Here is a 20,224-nt window from a genome sequence, read left to right as displayed (position 1 = left end):
GGCTATTAGAATAAATTAATGTGTTCATAAATAATAGGTACTATTTTTAGATATTTTCAACTTTGTGGAAAATAGGGACCTTTCTTGGCTTCATATTACACTTTTGTATGATTTAAACATTTTATATATATTTCATATGATTTGAGCATTCTATGATTTTAATATATATTTTATATACACATATTATATATATGTTTTACAATACATGGAGCTCTAGTTCATTTTAGTATTGTAGTATTCCTGTTCTGAATTCCTGTTCTGCATTCTCTTTATCTATCTTGTGCTAGGACATTGAACTTGTTTGTAAAAATTTCTGTAGTTATTAGTTCAGATGATGACTTGCTGTCATAGGGTATGAATGTTTCAACTTTGCTAGATTTTGCAAATTTTTTTCCAAAGTAACTGCATCACTTTATACTCCAAACCACAATGTGTGTGTGTATGTACTTTTCTACAATTTCTTCAAAATACTCATTATGGCCCCTAAATGTTGTTAAATTAATGAGTTCAAAATAAAACTCATTTTATCCTGAATTTGCTTGTTCTGATTATAGATGTGGTTGAATATATTTTTTGTGCTTACTGACCATTCAGATTTCCTCTTCTATGAATAGTTTGCTTGTGTCCTTTATTCATTTTTCTATTGGGCTATTTATTATATTCTTATTGATTTGGGGGATTTATTTGTATATTCAGGTACTAACTTTTTGTCAGTCACAGTCATAATATGAATGTGCCCTATTCATAAATAACTAATTGTATCTCTGGAGTTTGCCTTGCACAAAAGTTTTAACAGGCCAAGTTAAAACTAAGATATAAATAGGGGAGTTGATATTCCATGAGGCTGTGGGTTAAGGAAAAGTATTTTGAATGCCAGTTTTTCATCATTCCTCCCAAGTTCAAGGAACTAAAGTATAGGCCACCTAGCTTTGTGCTTGATAAAACCAGTGCTTGGTGGCAAAGTGGGTAGTTGAGAATAATACAGGGGCTGAAAAAGGACCAAATTTGAGAGTAATTAACTTCAGATTATTGGGCCTAAAATAGAAACTATATTTTCCACTGAAGTGGAAACATTTAGAAACCAAGTTCATTTCTAGCCTTGACATCTCACAAGAACATACAGAATCAGCTATAGGTACCAGGACTGGTGTACTGGCATGCAGGAAAGCTCTATCTCAACTTACCCCACAAATATTTTACTGCCAGGAAAGTCTCCTGCTTATGATATAAGTCTCCAGACTCAGGTTCCCAATGAAAACAAGAGGACTAGCATAATGTCATAATAATGTCAGGTTGCCTTGGGAATCCAGATGTGAAATCTTGAAGTAACTATGGCTATCTTTCTATTTCAGAGGTGTGGCGAAATCTTGTTTGAGAACTCTGATCAGAATGCCAAATGTGTTTGCATGCTAGGTAAGAAAGCTTCTCCTTTTAAACATATTAAGCATGTTGACGTCATGTGGAGTTACTGCTGTTCAATTTCTTCACTGATTATCTTTTGTTCCATTTTGAGGAGGCTTACAGGCTCTTCTGGGTTTATAGACAGCTATAACACATTTGCATGCGGAACACTTGATCATGATAAAAGGTTTTGATTTTAATAATTGTCTATAAGTCAGAAGCTGTGATTCTGAGTCTTCCAAAATTTTTCTTGAGTCATCACCCTAATATAGAATCGAGTGATTTGTATTTAGACAACTGTGATGAAAAGGTAAGCATGCTTACACTGGAATTCCTAAACCAGAGAGGAGAAGATAGACAAGTAAATGATTAAGTATTTACTTCTGGTCACAAAGCGCTTACTTATATAATGCCTGGGAGAAATGTATTTATTAACTGCAGTATTCTAAAGTCAGCACAGTAACTAACCACTTTGCATTTATAATGAATGAAATAGCAACATTGTAATAAATAATAATTTTTCTTATGGAATGATATATTATTAATGTCTTTCAAAAACTCCACTAGGTAGTGAAGTTGGTATTATTTTCCTCATTTTATATGTTACAAACAACATAGAGAATATAAGTAATGCGCTTAACCACAAAGAGAGAAATGGTCCAGGTCATGGTATGAAAGTCTCTAAACTGTAGAAATTCTAGGTCTAGTATTGAGATCATATCTAAGCCGCTACGCTATGTCCAATGAACTGTCAATTAATCATAGTAATAGAACAAACAGCAGCATGAATAAACAAAAGTAAACCTTAAATTTTATTTTCATCAAAAAATTTGACCCTTGTCAATTCTAACCTTGAACCATATTCATAAACAAAGAATAGAATGATTCATTTTAGCTTCTTTCATCTCCTCTGACCACCTCCACTGGCAACGTAGATTGTTGGTGAGATGATCCAAAAGCAGACAGCAAGATAAATAGAGGCAGGGAAAGATCTTGGTAAGTTATAATTTAAGATAATCACGTAACAAATAATGAAAGGGTTGCTCATGATTTAAAAACAAACAAACAAGGGCGGCGCCTGTGGCTGAAAGGAGTAGGGTGCCAGCCCCATATACCAGAGGTGGTGGGTTCAAACCTGGCCCTGGCCAAAAACTGCAAAAAAAAAAAACAGACACTGTATTTTCCTAGGCTCCGGTTCTTTCTTATTTTCTTTACTATTTTCTAAACTTCTCTTGCAGTTCTCATATCTTTTTACTTTAATTAAGGTGGGGGCTATACAATAAAACATATTGGAAAATGAACATTTTACTGGATCCTTATGAGTAATGAATGTAGCAAAGCACCATACACTCACTTCAAATACTTGATATTTCTTCCTTCCTTTCCCTTAACCATGAAAATGCTTTTAAAATGCTAATATTTCAGGATACTAGATAGATAGATAGATAATATGAAGGGAGGGAGGGAGGAAGATAAAAATGGAAGCTAAAAATAACTACTTTGTCAAACTATATATCCCAACCTTGGATTTAAGAACTATCTCACCAGCATGTCAAACGTATTCAATTAACTCATCTAATTTTCACAATAATAAAATATGATTGGTGCTATTGTTACACTCATTTTACAAATAAAAAAATTGAGGCAAGTGTCCTGATACTATGGGTAACTTAATATCACTAAAATATTATTTGATTGTAGCTATCCTGATCTGGTAATTTGAATCCATTTTTAATTCATGATGTTATTAAGAACATCATTGGTGTTGACTGAATTTTCCTGTGTCCTGACACCCTTGAAGTTGCTTGATTAGTTTATAGCTAGAAAGGCAACCATAGCCTGTATGTTTACTACTGCACAAAGATTTGACTTCTCTTAAAATAAGGTCAATCATCTTTCTATCTCTTCTACATTATATGGTATGGTTTATATAGCTGCTGGGAGGCTTTCCTGACCACCAAATATGTCCCTAATGAATCTGTCAGATTGAACAAAATTCTAAATTTAGAAATAGATTTATATGAATCAGTTTTATATTGCTACTACTGTTAATAATAATTACAATTAACTGAGCACTTAATATGTGTCAGATGAAATCTATCCTAAGCACCTTACATGATTAGATCATTTATTCTAAGTAAATTAAAAGATTCCCTTCCTTTCAAAATACAGATATCCTTGTCAATAGCAAGGTATTAATTAAGCCATGATTAGTTATTAACCTTGTTGTTTTCATAAGTTCATTAAATTCTCATCTTCTTAGTGATACAGAACTAAATAATACATAAAGAAACCATGAGAATGAACGTTTTTATTAGTTTGAGGACATATACGAATAATGAATGTACATTTTGCTTTAAATGCATAGTAAAAATAATTATTGGGTGTTCAAAGACAACTGCCTAGTGAGCTTGAGTTATTCCTAGAGTGAAAATTGTATTCTCCAGGAGCTTACTTCTAAGAAGGCTTAGATTTTTTTCCTACTTATCTTTCTAAGAGGATTGCTGCAATTTTTAATCCAAACATTTATGAAGTCTTTTAAAATCTTAGAAGAGCACCAAAATAAAATTATTATGGATATCAATGCACATGGATCAACCTGCTATTAGCAAGCATCCACTGGGTGCCCAAGGGCTGCTATTTCATAGCAATATGGTGCAAGATGATAAGAAGGAACGTTGAATAGTTACTCACTTAAGTGAGAGAAATGCATCATGAATATATCATTCACTAAAACAGACCCCATCTTTATTTTTATCCATATTAACACAGCAAAAAAACTCCCCTTCACCGTTGTCTGGGGTATTAGTTGGTTGCTTCCTTTAAGAGGAACCTAAGACCAAGTCCTTATGGTTTCCTCAAGTATTTTTTGAGAAAACTTTATGCCTCCAACAGCAAAAGATAAAGAGTATCTGATATTTTAAAGGATCGTTACATTTTACAAGTGCTACTAACCATGAGTGTAGTTTGTACTGTTAACCTCCAGACTCAATTCAAGGACCACTCTGAGAGTCCCAACATCGCTGCAAAGGCACGAGGAATTTTTTATTCATTCAAGCTCAGAGCCTGGGCTGACCTTTAAGAGAAAGTGGGAACAGCCCTTATAGACTATTCAAACAATTCCTTTATACCTTTCCCTCTTCCCTCCCCTGAGACCATCCCACCCCATTCCCTTATTGGTAGGTAAACCATGTCTGTCCTAAACTGACAGGTATAGGGTGGGCGTGTCTAGGGTTGATTGGCTTAGGGAGAGTCTTCTTTGTCTCAGGTGAGCGAATAAGAGGAAAGGGCTAGGGGTCGCAAGTGGCACGAGTGCAGAGTAGAGTGAGGAGTGCAAAAAGGGGCGGGGGTCAGGATGTGGGCGGGAAGCACAAGGGGGCTAGAAGGAAGAAGGGGCAGAGGTCAGGATGTGGACTGTAACACCTAGGTATGATGAGGTCCCTGGTATGAGGCAGCTCATTGTTCTGAATAAACAGCAAAAAAAAAAAAAAGAGGTAGTTTGACTTGTGACCTGAGTTAATTAGTTCGGCTCCCACAGTACATTTGCAGGTAATTTTATAACATTTTAAAGAATAAATCAAAACTTCCAAACCAGAAAACCAAATATATAAAGCCTGCACATCCAAAACTTCACAACCGGCCTTCCTGTCACCCCACCATTGAGATCCCCAGTAGGAGCCATCCTGAGACAGCCTCATCTCTGAATTGTCAAGCTCTTGGCTCTCTCCCCATGAGATCCTTCTCTCTGCCCAATAACAAAACAGGTCTGGGTGGCTGCCTGGATCCTAGTTGTGCTCCGGTTCCAGCACAGTTGAGATGGAATATGGAAAAGGTTCATTAGCCAGAGATTCCATTTGCAGTTCCCTTCTCTTCCATGAGTGAGTCCCCAGATCATTCTGAAAAATACTGAATTTGTGCTTTGAGTGTCTCTCTCACGACTTCCATGAATAAGCCATCCTCACTGAAAATCACACTTCTGACTCACTCCATTAAATGAGACATACGCGGAAAATTCACCTTGAGTTACTCTGAACACTGGATTCGATGCAGTTTTAAGTGGAGCAAATTACTATCGTAGATGGGTCTTGCAGGGAATCATTTCTAGCTTCAGGAGAATAGTTCATGATGAATATAACAGTAAATAAGGGTGTGCTGCTGACATCCAGATAAACTGAGGGCTAACTATAAATACTTGCTCCTTACAATTGTTTAGACAGGCAAATGCAGATGACCAACTTAAGCATCCAATTGTCATACGTCTTGCTTTCTTCTTTCCTTCAGGCGTAGGGCAATGTGTTTAGAAGCCCCTCCTATTACCTGTCCTCCCCCCACCTTTCTTAAAATTTAGCCATAATGTTTCTCTCAAGTTCAAATTGGCCTCAGAAGTTTATATGGTCATATCAAAGGATGTGCAACTGTATAGCAAGACGCGTACCTTACTTAGGTGTAATGCAATGGTACTAAATGAAAAAGGAATTGGAAGAGAAATGATTCCTCCTTGTATAATTACTTTTCAAAAGCATAATGAAACTGTTGGGTAAAAAGAGCCAGGAGTATTTAAAGACATTATGTAAAATGACGAACATTGATTCACTTCTCAGTTCATTTGATAACTTTGTTTTGTAAAATGGGAAATCGTGGGAAAACTTTCAGAAATGAATTCCAGATCAGATGTGGTGCTTTTCCTTTCTCTTTGCCTTTATTCTTAAAGTGGGATTCCCTCAAATGGTAAATCCTAATTTCTAATTTATAATATTTCGTGGCTTAGAAGGGAGTGTTCACATTAGTCCATTTTCTGGTTGAAGTTTATTATAAATTATTTAAATGGGTTACTCATCTTCAGATTCACAGAATACCATAAAATCAATATTTTATGAACATTCAACATAAACACAGAGCGACGTGCTTTGTAGTCCTAATTCTGAAACATTCACTCTGTACTCTCAGAAGTTGCTTCATCTTTTTAGGATTCAATTTATGGTTTTCCTGCGAAGTAGAAATAGAAACATCTGTCCTTCCTAGCCCGGAGGGTTTTCTGATGATAGAATGAGATGTTCTGTGAAGAGACGCCTCTGATGACGTCTGCCCTAGCTGTTTACTTATTTAAATATTTAGCAATTTACTGATGCATAAACAATAATTTAAAAAGTGATAATAAAAATAAACTAATAAAAAATAAAGTATGTATTGACATGAATGGTGTTTATAAAAGTGATTAAAAAGCTAAAACATTAAACAATGGTGAGAACAATTTTTGAAATATTAAATACTTTCTTAAAAATTACATAGTGCCTCCAGGGCAGAGCTAGATCTTCACGCAACATTTCTTATCAGGATGTACATCAAGCGCCTACTGTATGCAAGGTGATACACGAGGCCTGGGGATCCAAGGCCAGCGGGGCACAGGTTCTGTGCCTACAGGGTTTACAGTCCAACGAAAAGATTCAAGTCTTGAACCTCAAAATGTGCGGCCCAAGCTCAAGAATGATGAACGACATAAATGAAGTAAAAATAAAGTTTACTGGGACTCTAAAGGATGGAGAGAGTGGGCGTGAAGACACGTGGATTTCGATCTGTAAAGGCGAGAAAGAGGCAGCATTCTCAGCAGATGCAGGGCTACTCTCGGAGCTCAGAAAGAAGAAAACTGGGCAGCGTCCTGGGCAGTTAAGGGTTTCAAGCCATGAAATGTATGAAAGGACATATTGGAAAGGAATTTGAGCCCTGATTATGGAGAACTTGACAGTTGTCATTGGCTCTGAAAAGCACAGAAGTACCAGATAAAAGAGTTCTGGTCTCTTTTATTTGGTTAGTTAGAGAGTATTTTTTATTTACTTACAGAGCGTTACAGAGTACTCTGTAAGGTTTTTTCTGCTGAGTGGTATATTAAGTACAGCCATTCACCAGATGCTGGTTAAATCAAATCATTTTAATCAAATGGTGTCTAACACAATGCATATCTGAAGACCAGAAATCTAGTTTAATTTTTTTTTAAATACATGTTAGTTCTACCTTTTCCCCTTGATCTATCAAAGTATTTTATTTAAAAAGTAAGACAGGATTTTCATCTGTTATAGCAGAGAAATTTGATTTTTTTTCACTTTTGGGTAACATTGTCATCTAATAAAATTGGGAGTTTTTATATCAATATTTTGTTTTTATCCCTGGTTTCTTCCTGGGATCTTTATATATGAATATTTTGAAACCTATTGATTATTTTTTTAAAAATTAATACACAATTGGGATGGCACCTGTGGCTCAGTGAGTAGGGCACCAGCCCCATATACTGAGGGTGGTGGGTTCGAACTCAGCCCCAGCCAAACTGCAACAAAAATATAGCCAACCATTGTGGTGGGCGCCTGTAGTCCCAGCTACTTGGGAGGCTGAGGCAAGAGAATTGCCTAAGCCCAAGAGCTGGAAGTTGCTGTGAACTGTGACACCATGGCACTCTACCAAGGGTGACAAAGTGAGACTCTGTCTTTAAAAAAATAAGAATTAATACACAGTCTAGATGCAGTGGCTCACACCTGTAATCCTACCACTCTAGGAGACAGAGGTAGGTAGATTGCATGAGCTCAGGAGTTTGAGACCAGCCTGAGCAAGAGTGAGACCTCATCTCTAAAAATGGCCAGGCATTGTGGCAAGCACCTGTAGTTCCAGCTACTAAGAAGGCGGAGGCAAGAGAATCACTGGAGCCCAAGAGTTTAAGGTTGCTGTGAGCTATGATGGCACAGCACTCTACTGAGGGTGACAAAGTAAGACTCCCCCCCAAAAAAATAATACACAATCCATTTTAAGGTAAAATAAAATGTGTTATCAAAGTCAGTCACTGAGGTGCAGTAGAAAGAACTGACCAGTGAACTGGTATCAGCTAATGACTGTGTGACCACAGGCACATCCCTTAGGGTTGGCTTACTCTTCTCTAAAGTGGATAATAAACAATAAACAATATTATTATCTACCCTTTTAGGTTTGTTAAGGATCAGATGACAAACAAATACTAGAGCATTCAGTAAAATTTTACAAGTACTATAAATATAAGTATTGTTTTTATTAATGCTACTTAATCTAAGGCCTTATACTTCATTCTATATTAGTAGTATTTTTATATGCAAATTGATGACTTGGGTATATTTTGAATATTAAACTGTCTCAACTTGGTTCAGGTAAATAGATATTTTCGAGTACATATTGGCAATTTAGAAATAAGCATATTATCATGATAGGCTATTAAAGAACATTCTTATAAGGACTATCATGTACTTGACTTTAAAAGCAAGGTCTATGTTAAAAGATAGAAATTTTCAAGCTGCTTAATTTTGCCTTTATAAGGTTATAATGCCCAGGGAACCTGAATTAATTTTAACTTATGCTTTTAAAGCACTTCATTCATATCACTTGAATACATCAACTCCCTCTTCCTATATGCATACAGAAATAACAAGACCTCCAGACGGTATTTTCTAACTCTGCCAAAAGACAGAGGGAGGAAAATGAGAGTATAATCCTCACCACTAACACAAGGCCCTGTCTTATTTTACCATCCATTGCATTTATTACCAAATAATGTATTTTATATCTGTTCATTAATCACTGTTCCCCAGCCTCGCTTCACAATGTACCCATACACAAGAATGTAAATATCAAAAATGTCGGGGCTTAGTTGTATTCACCGATCCAGCATCTGGAACATCTAGATATCCAGCCCCTAGGAGAAACTCAATAAGGATACATGCTGATGCGTTCGTGAACAGCAGAACCAGCATAGCACTCCCAAGATGTGTCACAGACAGGATGGAACATTAAAACCCTCTGGTAACACAGCTAAGGCCATGGGTCAGTTTCTACATCAATTCATTGGTAGATGCCCAACAAATTACTCTAGAAATAACCAATTAGAACCTACCCTAAGAAGGAGGAGATGAACAAATATCTATTGAGCACCACTATATGCCCCATCCTCTACTAGAATATCTGAAAGTTGATGTAATAACGAGCAAGGTAGAATCCTTATTGCCACAGTTTATTCTTGGGCAGATGGAGCGTTGTGTTGAAAAAACAGGAAAAGGCCTATAACCTTGTCTTATCATGTTTATGAGACTATACAGAAAATTATTCACTTTGAGTGTTATGGCTTAAAAGGCATTCTACATTATCCCACTGCCTTTTTAAAACTTGAAAGTCAGTACTGCTTTGCATAAGGAAAACAAGTTTCCTAGTTTGACCATTGCTTTCCATGGAATGTCGCAGCATTTCCATAGCAATAAATGACCACATTTTTTAGTGAATCTGGGAGCCAGACAAGAGCTAGCTGCAGAAAAACAATACTAGCAAAGGCTGGATTATCAGAACTAAAGCTGTCAAGGCCAAAAGTGAGGGAAGAGTCAGTATTGCAGTCTGTCAGCTTCAGAAAATGTGTTCAATCAACAAGCAAGTGTAGATAGGCTTTGTGTGCCAGGGTAGGGATGCAAAGACATTGAGGGTCTGGCCTCAAGAAACTTCCAATCTAGTTGGACAGGGAGCGCCACACAGGCAGTGACAATAGCCTGATAGGCAGTAATAAGGACAGGCTCAGGTCTTATGGGGGGAGAGTGGTATTAGGAATGGTCCCTTGCAAGATGTAATAAGAAGCTGAGTGTCAAAGAGAAGCAGCAGATGGCCCTGGAGGTTGAGGGGAGAGCAGCCCACTGTGAAAGGTGTTGGTACTGGAATTATTGGCATTATTGGTAGTTTAATGCAACCAGTTAGAGAAACAACAAGAAGGTCATTGTGTATGGAGAATAGAATAAGAGGAAAGAAATAAGATAATTTCATGTAGAGAGGAAGTTAGGACAGACTGTGAAGGACCTTGTAATAGGACCATGAGCCATTTCAGGATATTTAAGGAGAGGAACCTCAAGGTGAGATGCATATTTCAGACAGATCTTTGGGTCAGAACAGTGAGCAGAGGACAAGACTTCAGAGAAACTCATCTAGAAAATGGCAGAAGTTGTCAGATGAGAAATGATGAGTCTGCCTAAACTGAGACAGTGTCAGGGAGGACAGGAGGTGACTTTTGAGAGGCCAATACATGACTTTTTGAGAGGGTGATAGAACTCTACAGTGGATGGAAGCTAGGTGGCTCAGGCCTGTAATCCTAGCACTCTGGGAGGCCAAGACGAGTGGATTGCCTGAGCTCAGGAGTTCAAGACCAGCCTGAGCCAGAGCGAGGCTTTGTCTCAAAAAATAGCCAGGTGTTGTGGTGGGCGCCTGTAGTCCCAGCTACTCAGGAGGCTAAGGCAAGAGAATCACCTAAGCCCAGGAGTTGGAAGTTGCTGTGAGCCATGTGAGGCCACAGCACTCTACCAAGGGTGATAAAGTGAAGACTCTATCCCTACAAAAAAAATAAATAAATAAAATAAATGCCAAAAGGGATTACATATTGTCTATGGATGTTTTCACACTACAAATTGATGGACTTTAGTTGTGACAGACACCATCTGATCCCCAAACTCTAATGTATTTTTTAATTTTTTAAAATCTTTTATTTCAAAATATTAAAGGATTACAAATATTTTTTGTTACATGGATCAGCTTTGTAATGCTTGAGTCATCACTGTAAGTGTGCCCATCACCCAAATCATGTTCATTGCCCCTGTTTGGTAGGTGTTTGCCTCTCCCCTCCTCCTCCCTTCCCCCTGCTTGATTTCCAGTGAGTTTTACTCCCCTCTATGCAAATCTGTGACCATCAGTTAATTTCAACTTAATAATGAGTAAATTTCATGTTTTTTCCCAATTCTTGAGATATTTCACTTAGGGTAATGATTTCTGGTTCCATCCATATTGTTGCAAAGGCATTAAGTCATCTTTTTTAGGCTGAGTAGTAAGTACTCCATGGTATATGTATACCAAATTTTTTGATCTGCTCATGATTTGATGGGCACTTGGGTTGATTCCACATTTTTGCTACTGTGAATTGTTCTGCAATAATTATTCACATACAAGTGTCTTTTTGATAAAATGTCTTCTTTTCCTTTGATTAGAGACCCAGTAGTGGGATTGCTGAATTGAATGGTAGGTCTACATTTAGTTCTTTGAGTAATCTCTGTACTGATTTCTATGGAGATTGTATTAATTTGCAGTTCCACCAACAGTGTTTAAGTGTCCCTTTCTTTCTGCATCTATGCGAACATCTATTGTTTGGGGGCTCTATGTATCTATTTTCATACCAATATCATGCTATTTTGGTTACTATTGCTTTGTAGTATAGTTTGAGTTCTGGTGATGTGATGATGCCTCTAAGAGATTTATTCTCTTTACTTTGGTTACTCCTTTGGCTATTCAGGCTCTTTTCTGGTTCCAAATGAATTATAAAATTATTTTTTTCTAGATCTGTAAAATACAGAAATCTAGTATTTTAATTAGGATTGCATTGAATTTATAAATCACTTTGGATACTATGGACATTTTAATAATGTTGATTTTATCAATCCATGCACATGACGTGTTTTTCCATTTGTGTCTTCTGTGATTTCTTTCCTCTGTGTTTCATAGTTCTCCTTGTAGAGATCATTCACTTTCTTGGATAAGTGTATTCCTAGGCATTTTATTTTCTTTGTATTGAGTCTTTGATTTGACTCTCAGCTTGACTGTTATTGATGTATAGATATGCTACTGATTCATGTACATTGATTTTCTAACCAGAGACTTTGTTGAATTTATTTATTAATTCCAGAGAGCTCTTGGTGCAGTTTGTGGGATTTTCTAGATACAAGATCGTATCACCATTGAAAAGTGATAGGTTGACCTCTTCTTTTCCGGTTTGGATGCCCTTTCTTTCTTTCTCTTGCCTGATTGCTCTGGCTAGGATTTCCAGTACTATGTTGAATAGAAGTGGAGACAGTGGAGACCCTTGTGTTGTTCCAGATCTTAGAGGGAACGCTCTCAACTTTTCCCCTTCAGCATGATACTTGCTGTGTGTTTATCATATATGGCTCCTATAATTCTGAGATGTATTCCTTCTATGCCTACTTTGTTGAGAGTTTTTATTATGAAAGGTGGCTGGATTTGTCAAATGCTTTCTCTGCATCTATTGGGATGATCTATGGTCTTTTTTATCTTTATTTTTTTTTTTTTGCTTCTTGTTATGTAGTGGATCACATTTATTGATATAATATGTTGAACACTCCTTGCATCTCTGGGTCAGAGCCTACTTGGTCATGGCGGGTTACTTTTGGATATGCTGCTGGATTTTCTTTGCTCATATTTTAGTAATGATCTTTGCATCTATATTCATAAGAAACATTGGTCTATAGTTATCTTATTTTGTTGTGTCCTCTTCTGGTTTTGGTATCAAGGTGATACTGGCCCCAAAACAAACATATTTACTTTGAGGCCCTTTAAAAAAGAGATTTCTGACCCCTGCTAGAGAGTATTCCAGTGTGTGTGTGTGTGTGTGCATGCACAGGTAAGTGCACATGTGTATGACTCTTTATTAATTCTGATGATAATGAACATTTGGCTCTCTCTATTTTGGACTATTACAAATAATACTACCATGACTATTCTCATACATGTTTTATTGTTCATAAAATTGCACATGTTCTCTTGAGTATCTATTAAGAATTGCAAGTGTTGGATCATAGGGTATATATATCAGCTTTAATTTATTCTGCCAAATAGTTTTCCAAAGTGGCTATATCAATTTACCTTCCTACCAGCTGTATACAAAAGCCCTATAAATAATTTAACATTCAATAATTTCCTTTGAGTAAAAGTCATAATGCATAATTCATCGTTTAACCCAATATTTACAACATTTATGCAATGGCCTCTAATGAAGATCATGATTATCATTTAAGCAAACAGATCATCAAGTTGATGATGATAGTAACAAAATGGGTTAATTTTATTTTCTGATTGCTAATGAACATTAAAGAGTTGACAGAGTTTGTTGCATAAACCAAATTAATAGTTAATCTTTGTTGAACACTTGAAAATAAATGTCCCACAGAGGATCCTAATAAGTGCTTACTTACCCACAGTGGAACTATAAATAAAACCCTGGTTCATAAATAAAAGCTCTTTCCTATTGAGCTAATTAACTTCCATTTTTTCTTTCATTATAAAACATATATTTTTACAGATCTGAAGTGATAATGTGAAAATTATAGTTAAGGGAGGCAGATAGGTGGAGCACAGAACATTTTTAGGGCAGTGAAAATCCTTTGTATATTACTATAGTGGCTGATACATGTCATTTATAGATTTTTCCAAACCCAGGGAAGGGACACCACCACAAGTGAACCCTAAGGTGATCTAGGAACTTCGGGTGATAATGATGTATCTGTGAAGATTCATCAGTTGTAACAAATGGGCCACTCTGGTGAGGAAGGTTGATAATGGAAGAGGTGGTGTGTGTGTGGGACAGGGGATATACGGGAAATCTTTGTACTTTCCTTTCAATTTTGCTCTATAAAAATAGAAAAGACTTTTAAAATTGTAGTTAAGCCATTTAATTCTAGTCTCGTCCCTTACTATGAAATCACATGGCATAGAGTTCTAAACATAACCTTCACATACTGTTTTCACAGACTTGCTACGTGCTTGCTCTAGAAATGAAGCAGAAAAGTTTTCTTATTTCTCCTTTTTGTAAGTTTCCCTTTGTACTGGGTATGTACAGCTGGAAATAGGAGGGTCACTGTTACCCAATATCAGAATTGAGTTGAATTAGAATTATAATTTTCCATTAAAAAATTTTTAAGAACTATGTTTTGCTTCCCAGGTGGTAGAACCATGTGTAATTTTTATTTCCTTACCTCTCTGTATCTTCCAAATGTTTCACAGAGAGTGCTTATTAATTTTTATAATGAAAGAGATTTTAGATTATTTTTATGGTTTCTGAGAGTACACGATTGTTTTGTACTGTTGGTTTGCTTTATTGAAACCTACATCTCACAAGTGTCAAAGCTTTGATAATTTTTTCCCATTGTGGAATATGCCCAAATGGAGAACTGGTTATAATGACACTTTGCCTTGGGGGATAACCACTCCATCAATTGCTGCATCTTAGAAATGAGCTGAGGCTTTCAGCTAACTCTCTCTTACAAAGTCACCTTATCCCAGAGGGACTTTCTGAAATCAGCCACTTCCTTTGCAGAGGGACTATGATCCCAGCAATCCTGTCCCTTGAGTGGTGGATCCAAGTGGCATCCATTGACATCTAGTACATGACATAGCACAGAGGTTGCAACACAATATAAAGTCAAGTGACTGAGTTCTGTGGTTCTGTGGTGAATAGAAGTCTTCCAGAACAAGCACACTAAGAGACTGCTGCATTAGGGATGAGCGAGGGCTCACTGGACAAGTGATAGCAAGTAATATGGAAGAAAAGGCTGTGGGATTTCCTTACATTCTCAAAAAAGTCATGGAGCACAGAAACATATGCATGTGCATACACACACAGACACGCCGAGCACCTGCCTCTGCCTCGGAGAGCCTCTCAAGGTGTTGCCAAGACGTGTTTCTATTATGCCAAAAAAAATTGCAGCTTTCATTAGCTAGGTGATAAATGAAAGGCAATTGTATACTTCCAAGTTCAAGATGTATTTTGTTCCTTTTTTCTCAACTGGAGCCCCAAGTTGAAAGCCCCAAGCCCAGAATTTTATCTGAGAGAATAAAGATGAATGTATAGTTATTTTGTATCATCAGTTAGTTTAATTCAGAGAAGAAATAGGAATGCTACACAATTCTGTGTCCTGAAGTCTGCCTCAAATAGAGGAAGATTTTGCTGATATAAAACTACATAAAGAACTAAAAATATAATGTTTTTCCAAATATGTGTGGTTGTGTAAATGTGCACATGTGTTGTGTTTATAACTTTGAATGGTAGAGAAAAATTAATTTGATCTAATGCCATTTTTTTAAATTTTACAGCTTTCAACCCTTAGCACATATTGCTTTTATAATAGGAAAAATAAACATAATAAAGAAGAAAACCTGTTGGCAACTTAAAAAAAAAAAAAAACATAGAAGGGAATAAAAAGAAATGGGAACAAAAAGCTAAGAGCAGCTTTCAGCTGAGGTCCAGGGAGCTCTGAAGAGGCTCTGAAAGGTTGTTCAGGGACAGGACCCTGGTGTAGAACTTTCCTGAGAACCAAGAAACAGGCACGTCTTTGTTCGGCCTCTATCATCTAGTTTATTGTAAACTCATTGAAAAAATTAAACTGTACTATGACTCCTTTTAGCGGTCCAGTTGTTCTTCAACTAAAAAGTATTTTTTTTGAGTCCATCTTTAAAGGAAATCATCATACTGAAAGGAAATTTAGTGGCTTTCTAAAGTATAAAGCATCGAAATTTCACCCATAATCATTGTTATTCCAAAGAGCAGTGTCAGGTAACAGTAATATGCTCGGATTTCTAATGTACAATGATGAATTAAAGAAAGGAAAATATTGATTTGCATGATATTTTGTGTGTAATCTGAGCCTGGATAATCCAGAGCTCTTATCAGATAATATTCTATAGCTACATAATCTGATAATGATGGATTTGTCCAATATAAATAGGCGTTTGGTTTGTATAGAGTGAGCACACTTGTCTCAGAAAAAGAGCAATAGTTGAAACAGACAAAATTCTTGTCCTAGGAGCTTAGATTCTGATAGAGTATATTGGGTGGGGGGTGTGACAAATGCATAGTAAACAATGTATATAAGTAAATTAGATATTAGACCTTATTTTAGAAGGTCACATACATCATGGAAGTAACAAGGCAGGGTGTCTATGAGGAGTGGAGCATGGTGGGGGAGGCAGAGATGGGGATTTCAAATAGACCTTAAATAGAACAGCCAAAGCCTTCTCTGAGAAGGTGAGTGCAGACAGGCTCTGCTGCAAGTGCCCTGGGTAGAAGGAACAGCCTGTGCCAAAGCCCCAAAGCTGGAGCGAGCCTGGGGAACCCAAGAACAGAGGGGGCAAGTATGCCTGAAGGCAAGGAATGAGGTCTTGAAATCCAGATTTGGAGGGTTGTTAGGAAGATTCTAGATTTATACTGTATGAGATGAGGAGCAAGAGGAAATTTTTGAGCGCTCGTGTCACATGATCTGACTTCCTTTTTAAAATACTGGCTATATTACATTGAGTTTCAAAATCAACAACATACGGCAAGAGAGCTTGCGGTATATTCCCATTGTCCCTAAATGAGCACAGAAAGGAAGTGTCTGGGGAAATAACAATAAACAGATGTAATGCCATATGTTATATATGTTCCATATAAATAATATGGCAATGCTCATCCAATTTAGGAAGTACAACTGAGGACTTGCCGCCCAAAAGTGGTCAGGACTGAGAAGGGAAAGGCGATGAGCGATCTCATCCCTGGAAAACCTCCTCCTTGGGGAGTTCTTTCTTCACTTGATTTGTCTTTAGAATGGCCTTTTTTTTTTTTTAATACAGTGCTCTTCTATTTTTCTTTTGGACTCTCTATCTTTCTTAAAAGAGGTATCACAGTTAGTGGCCTGCTCTGGAAGCCAATTTCTCTAAACCCTCCCCCCCAAAAAAGGGAGAGGAAGGAACCTCTCCTTTTTCTATGTTCTCTAAAATAAGTGTTTGCTAATACTAACAGTTAATCAGGTCTAAGAATCTCACTGGGACTTGAGCAAGGACTCTAAATTCTTAAAAACTTGTGGCCCCTCTAGGTAGCAATGCAAACTATCCTGGACTAGACTGAACAGCGCCCCCAGAGGTGCATTGTGGAGGCCCTGGGAGCAGATGATTATGGCCAATTTGGCCTCCAGAAGCTGTTTTGATCTGGGAGTCGCCCAAATACCCTTTCTTTGATGTATTCAGTTGCAAAATAAGAATAGCAGCATTTCTCCATTCCACTACCATTAATTTTACCTCCCTCCAAGAAAAGCTTTGTGAGAATTTCTTTTTTTTTTTCCACAAATACGATTCTTTATTTGTCATTATTAAAAGCCTGAATTTTAGACAGATTCTTGGACTGGTGGTTCATATCCATCAGCTCGCTCAACTTTAGCACCCGTCTCGTCCCCAGTAGCTTTTCCAGAACTACGACCTTCACCATGAAGCTCCATGAGTTTTCCCAACTCAAACTTGGGTTTCTTCAGCATTTTTACTTTTCTAATGAAGACATCATGGAGAGGATAAATAGATTGGCATGCCTTTCCTATGTCTTTTCCAATGCTATCTGGAGTCAGTTTATTGACAACTTCTTTCAAGTCATTCGTCTGCACCTCTCTGGGGATGATTTCCATCACTTTCTTAGGGATTTGGTGAACCTGTTGGTACTGGGCATAAGAGGTCTCCTGTACCTGATTTTTGCATTTTTTTTAGTAAAACCAACACAGAACAGATGAAACAAATAACCAGCAGTAGTCTTAACATCAACATGAGCTTCAATCATAGTCTGCCATTTTTTAACCATAGAACACATTTTGTCACAGGTAAGATCCATGCCATGGAAGTTAGGCAGTTTTTGCCCTGAACATCTTCAGTAATCAGCTTGAATTTTCTAAATGCAACTTCATCATTCTGCAGATCAGCAAGACTCATTTCAAACACATGACCTTTGAGACCATCAGATGCAATTTTGGTTCCTTGAGTCCTGGTGACTAGTGTTTTCCCAATATTTCTTATATTGAACATAGCAGGTGCCTTCACATCATACCAATCTTTCTTAGAAAATGGATCAACCACTTTCTTCTTGGCTCCCTTTTTGCTGCCTTTTGTAAGGTGCTTGTTCTTGCCAACCACCATGATGGTGCTCAGCGAGCCAAAAGGGCAGAAGTGTAACTGGGGTGAGAATTTATGAATAAGGGGCGGGGGCGCACCATCTATGTGACCTTTACTCTCTCACCATTCCGGCTGCAAGAATGTGTGAGAATTTCTTAAGACAGGCAAATCTTTATAGAATTACCAACTGGTGAAAGGAGTTCCAAAGCACCATATATAATTGTCCATTTGGTCTAGTCAACAATTATTGGGGAGGGGGGAATGGGTGGAGGGAGGGGGATTCGAGGGTTCACTTCTGCGGTTTATCTTACAAGGGTACAAGCAAATCTTTCTATGAGTAGAATATGAACATTTTAACACAATAACTAAGAAAATTACATGAAGGCTATGTTAACCAGTTTGATGGAAGTCTTTCAGATCATGTGTGAAAACACCACACTGTACCCCAGAAGTACATCAATGTACACAGTTACCATTCAATTAAAAAAAAAAACAATTATTGAGCACCTACTGTAATTGGTGAGTTTAGTAAATACAGATAAGAAGAAATCAACATTCCCATGTCCAGCATCATCATATTCTAGCGTTCAGAGTCAGCCCCCTCAAACTTGGAAGCTGAAGAGTGGTAACAGGGAATGAGACAGGACTGGGCCTTTCCCTGAAGTGGCATCTTTTTTCTTTACTCATGGATATTTAAGAACACACATAAGCCTGGGACCTCTGTGTTGTTTCATGGTCATCCTGATGAAAGAAGCGAAAGGCCCCCCAAAAAATCACTCATAGTTAGATTCAGTTGAGCGTCTAGAGCAGTGTTTTTCAATCTTTTTTATCTCACAACACACTTAAACCTATAGTTAAACTTCCACAGAGTTGGGGTCACTAGAGTTTTTTTTTAGTTTGTCTTCAGTGAAATATAACTAATTGAATAGAATTGCTAGCACCAGAATTTCAGCTTTCAGAATGCTGAGATATTGCTATGAAGGAGCTAGTCCTGAAATCTGCAACCTTGGATCAAATGCAACAACCCAACTGCCCTCAGGAACTAAGAGCTGACTTGCCCAACAAATATCCGTGGAATTAATTTCCTAATGAGCTTTTTAGGGTCTCTGTCCAAAATTATCCTTCTAAAAATTAGTGATGCTCAGTTTTATATTAGGCTAAATGGTCTGGGTGACCTACTTTCCCCCCAATACATCCTAACATGGTGGAAAAGCTCATGGCAGAATAAAGACGGAGTAAAGAGAAAACTAAGAGGTCATGGGAGAAAGGCCACCAAAGATAATAACTAAAAGGAGCCAGTGCCACCTGTGCTGGACCCAAACGCCCACTGCGACTGTGACTCCTCCAGCCAAGGTAGCTGAGAGCACAGGAAGCCAGTGACTCCTGTGGATACCTTCTCTTCATCTCTTCAGAAGATCTGGCAAGAATACTGTGGCTTTTGAAGAAAGGCCTCCCTTTTGGCAACACTGAAATAGATTTAAATTCATATTCAAACAAATGACTCAAGTATCTCAATTAAAAATAGCTTTGTAATATACATCCCATATATATTAAAATATGTGTTTTTCTAAGGGCAGCTTTGAAAAGAAACTCTCTGTAATGAGGAACTCATCAGAGCTTGTTGGCTCATAATCATTTTTCAGAGTCTTCCTTGGCTCATTAGAAAGCAAAAGAGTTGCACAGATCACTAGCATAAGGTCACTAGCTTGCAAGCAAAGTTGGAAATGTGGCCACTGTCTGTGCTTTGACTGCCAAAATTTTATGGTAATAATAGACTTTCTAAATTTTCATTTATATGAATAACTTCAAATTCAAAAGCTCTAGACAGTACCTGACATACAAAAAAATCATTATTAAGCATATACGATTTTATGCCACTCTGGAAAAGTTTAGTAGAAACTGTATATTACATCATTCCAAGCCATTATTAATACTAATGGAAAAGACTCACATGACTGTTCCAGAGAGGAAAGAAGGAGGTGGGATGAGAAGGAAAGAGAAAATAAACGCAGTAGAGAAAATATTATTTTTTTTTTTTGAGACAGAGCCTCAAGCTGTCCCCCTGGGTAGAGTACCATGGCATCACAGCTCACAGTAA

At 37.3% G+C, this 20,224-nt stretch overlaps 1 protein-coding gene and 1 pseudogene across 2 annotated transcripts in view; one reads left to right on the top strand and one right to left on the bottom strand.

Annotated features, from left to right (window-relative positions):
* The first annotated feature begins 1,331 nt into the window (after positions 1 to 1,331).
* Positions 1,332 to 20,224, top strand: part of PDE7B (phosphodiesterase 7B) — a 219,372-nt gene continuing 200,479 nt past the window's right edge. The window contains exon 1 of the mRNA XM_012805436.2: positions 1,332 to 1,413. Coding sequence (XP_012660890.1) covers positions 1,332 to 1,413 — 82 coding nt within the window. The remainder of the gene's footprint in view (positions 1,414 to 20,224) is intronic.
* On the bottom strand, positions 17,315 to 18,156 carry LOC100944515 (annotated as a pseudogene). The gene has a single exon (XR_153671.3). The product of XR_153671.3 is annotated as a 40S ribosomal protein S3a-like (transcript).

Source organism: Otolemur garnettii, unplaced genomic scaffold (assembly GCF_000181295.1).
Source record: "Otolemur garnettii isolate 467f Iridium unplaced genomic scaffold, OtoGar3 scaffold00042, whole genome shotgun sequence".
In the NCBI taxonomy this organism is placed as follows: Eukaryota; Metazoa; Chordata; class Mammalia; order Primates; family Galagidae; genus Otolemur; species Otolemur garnettii.
The sequence above is the reverse complement of the archived record's forward strand: the minus strand, read 5'-3'. Positions and strand labels throughout refer to the sequence as shown.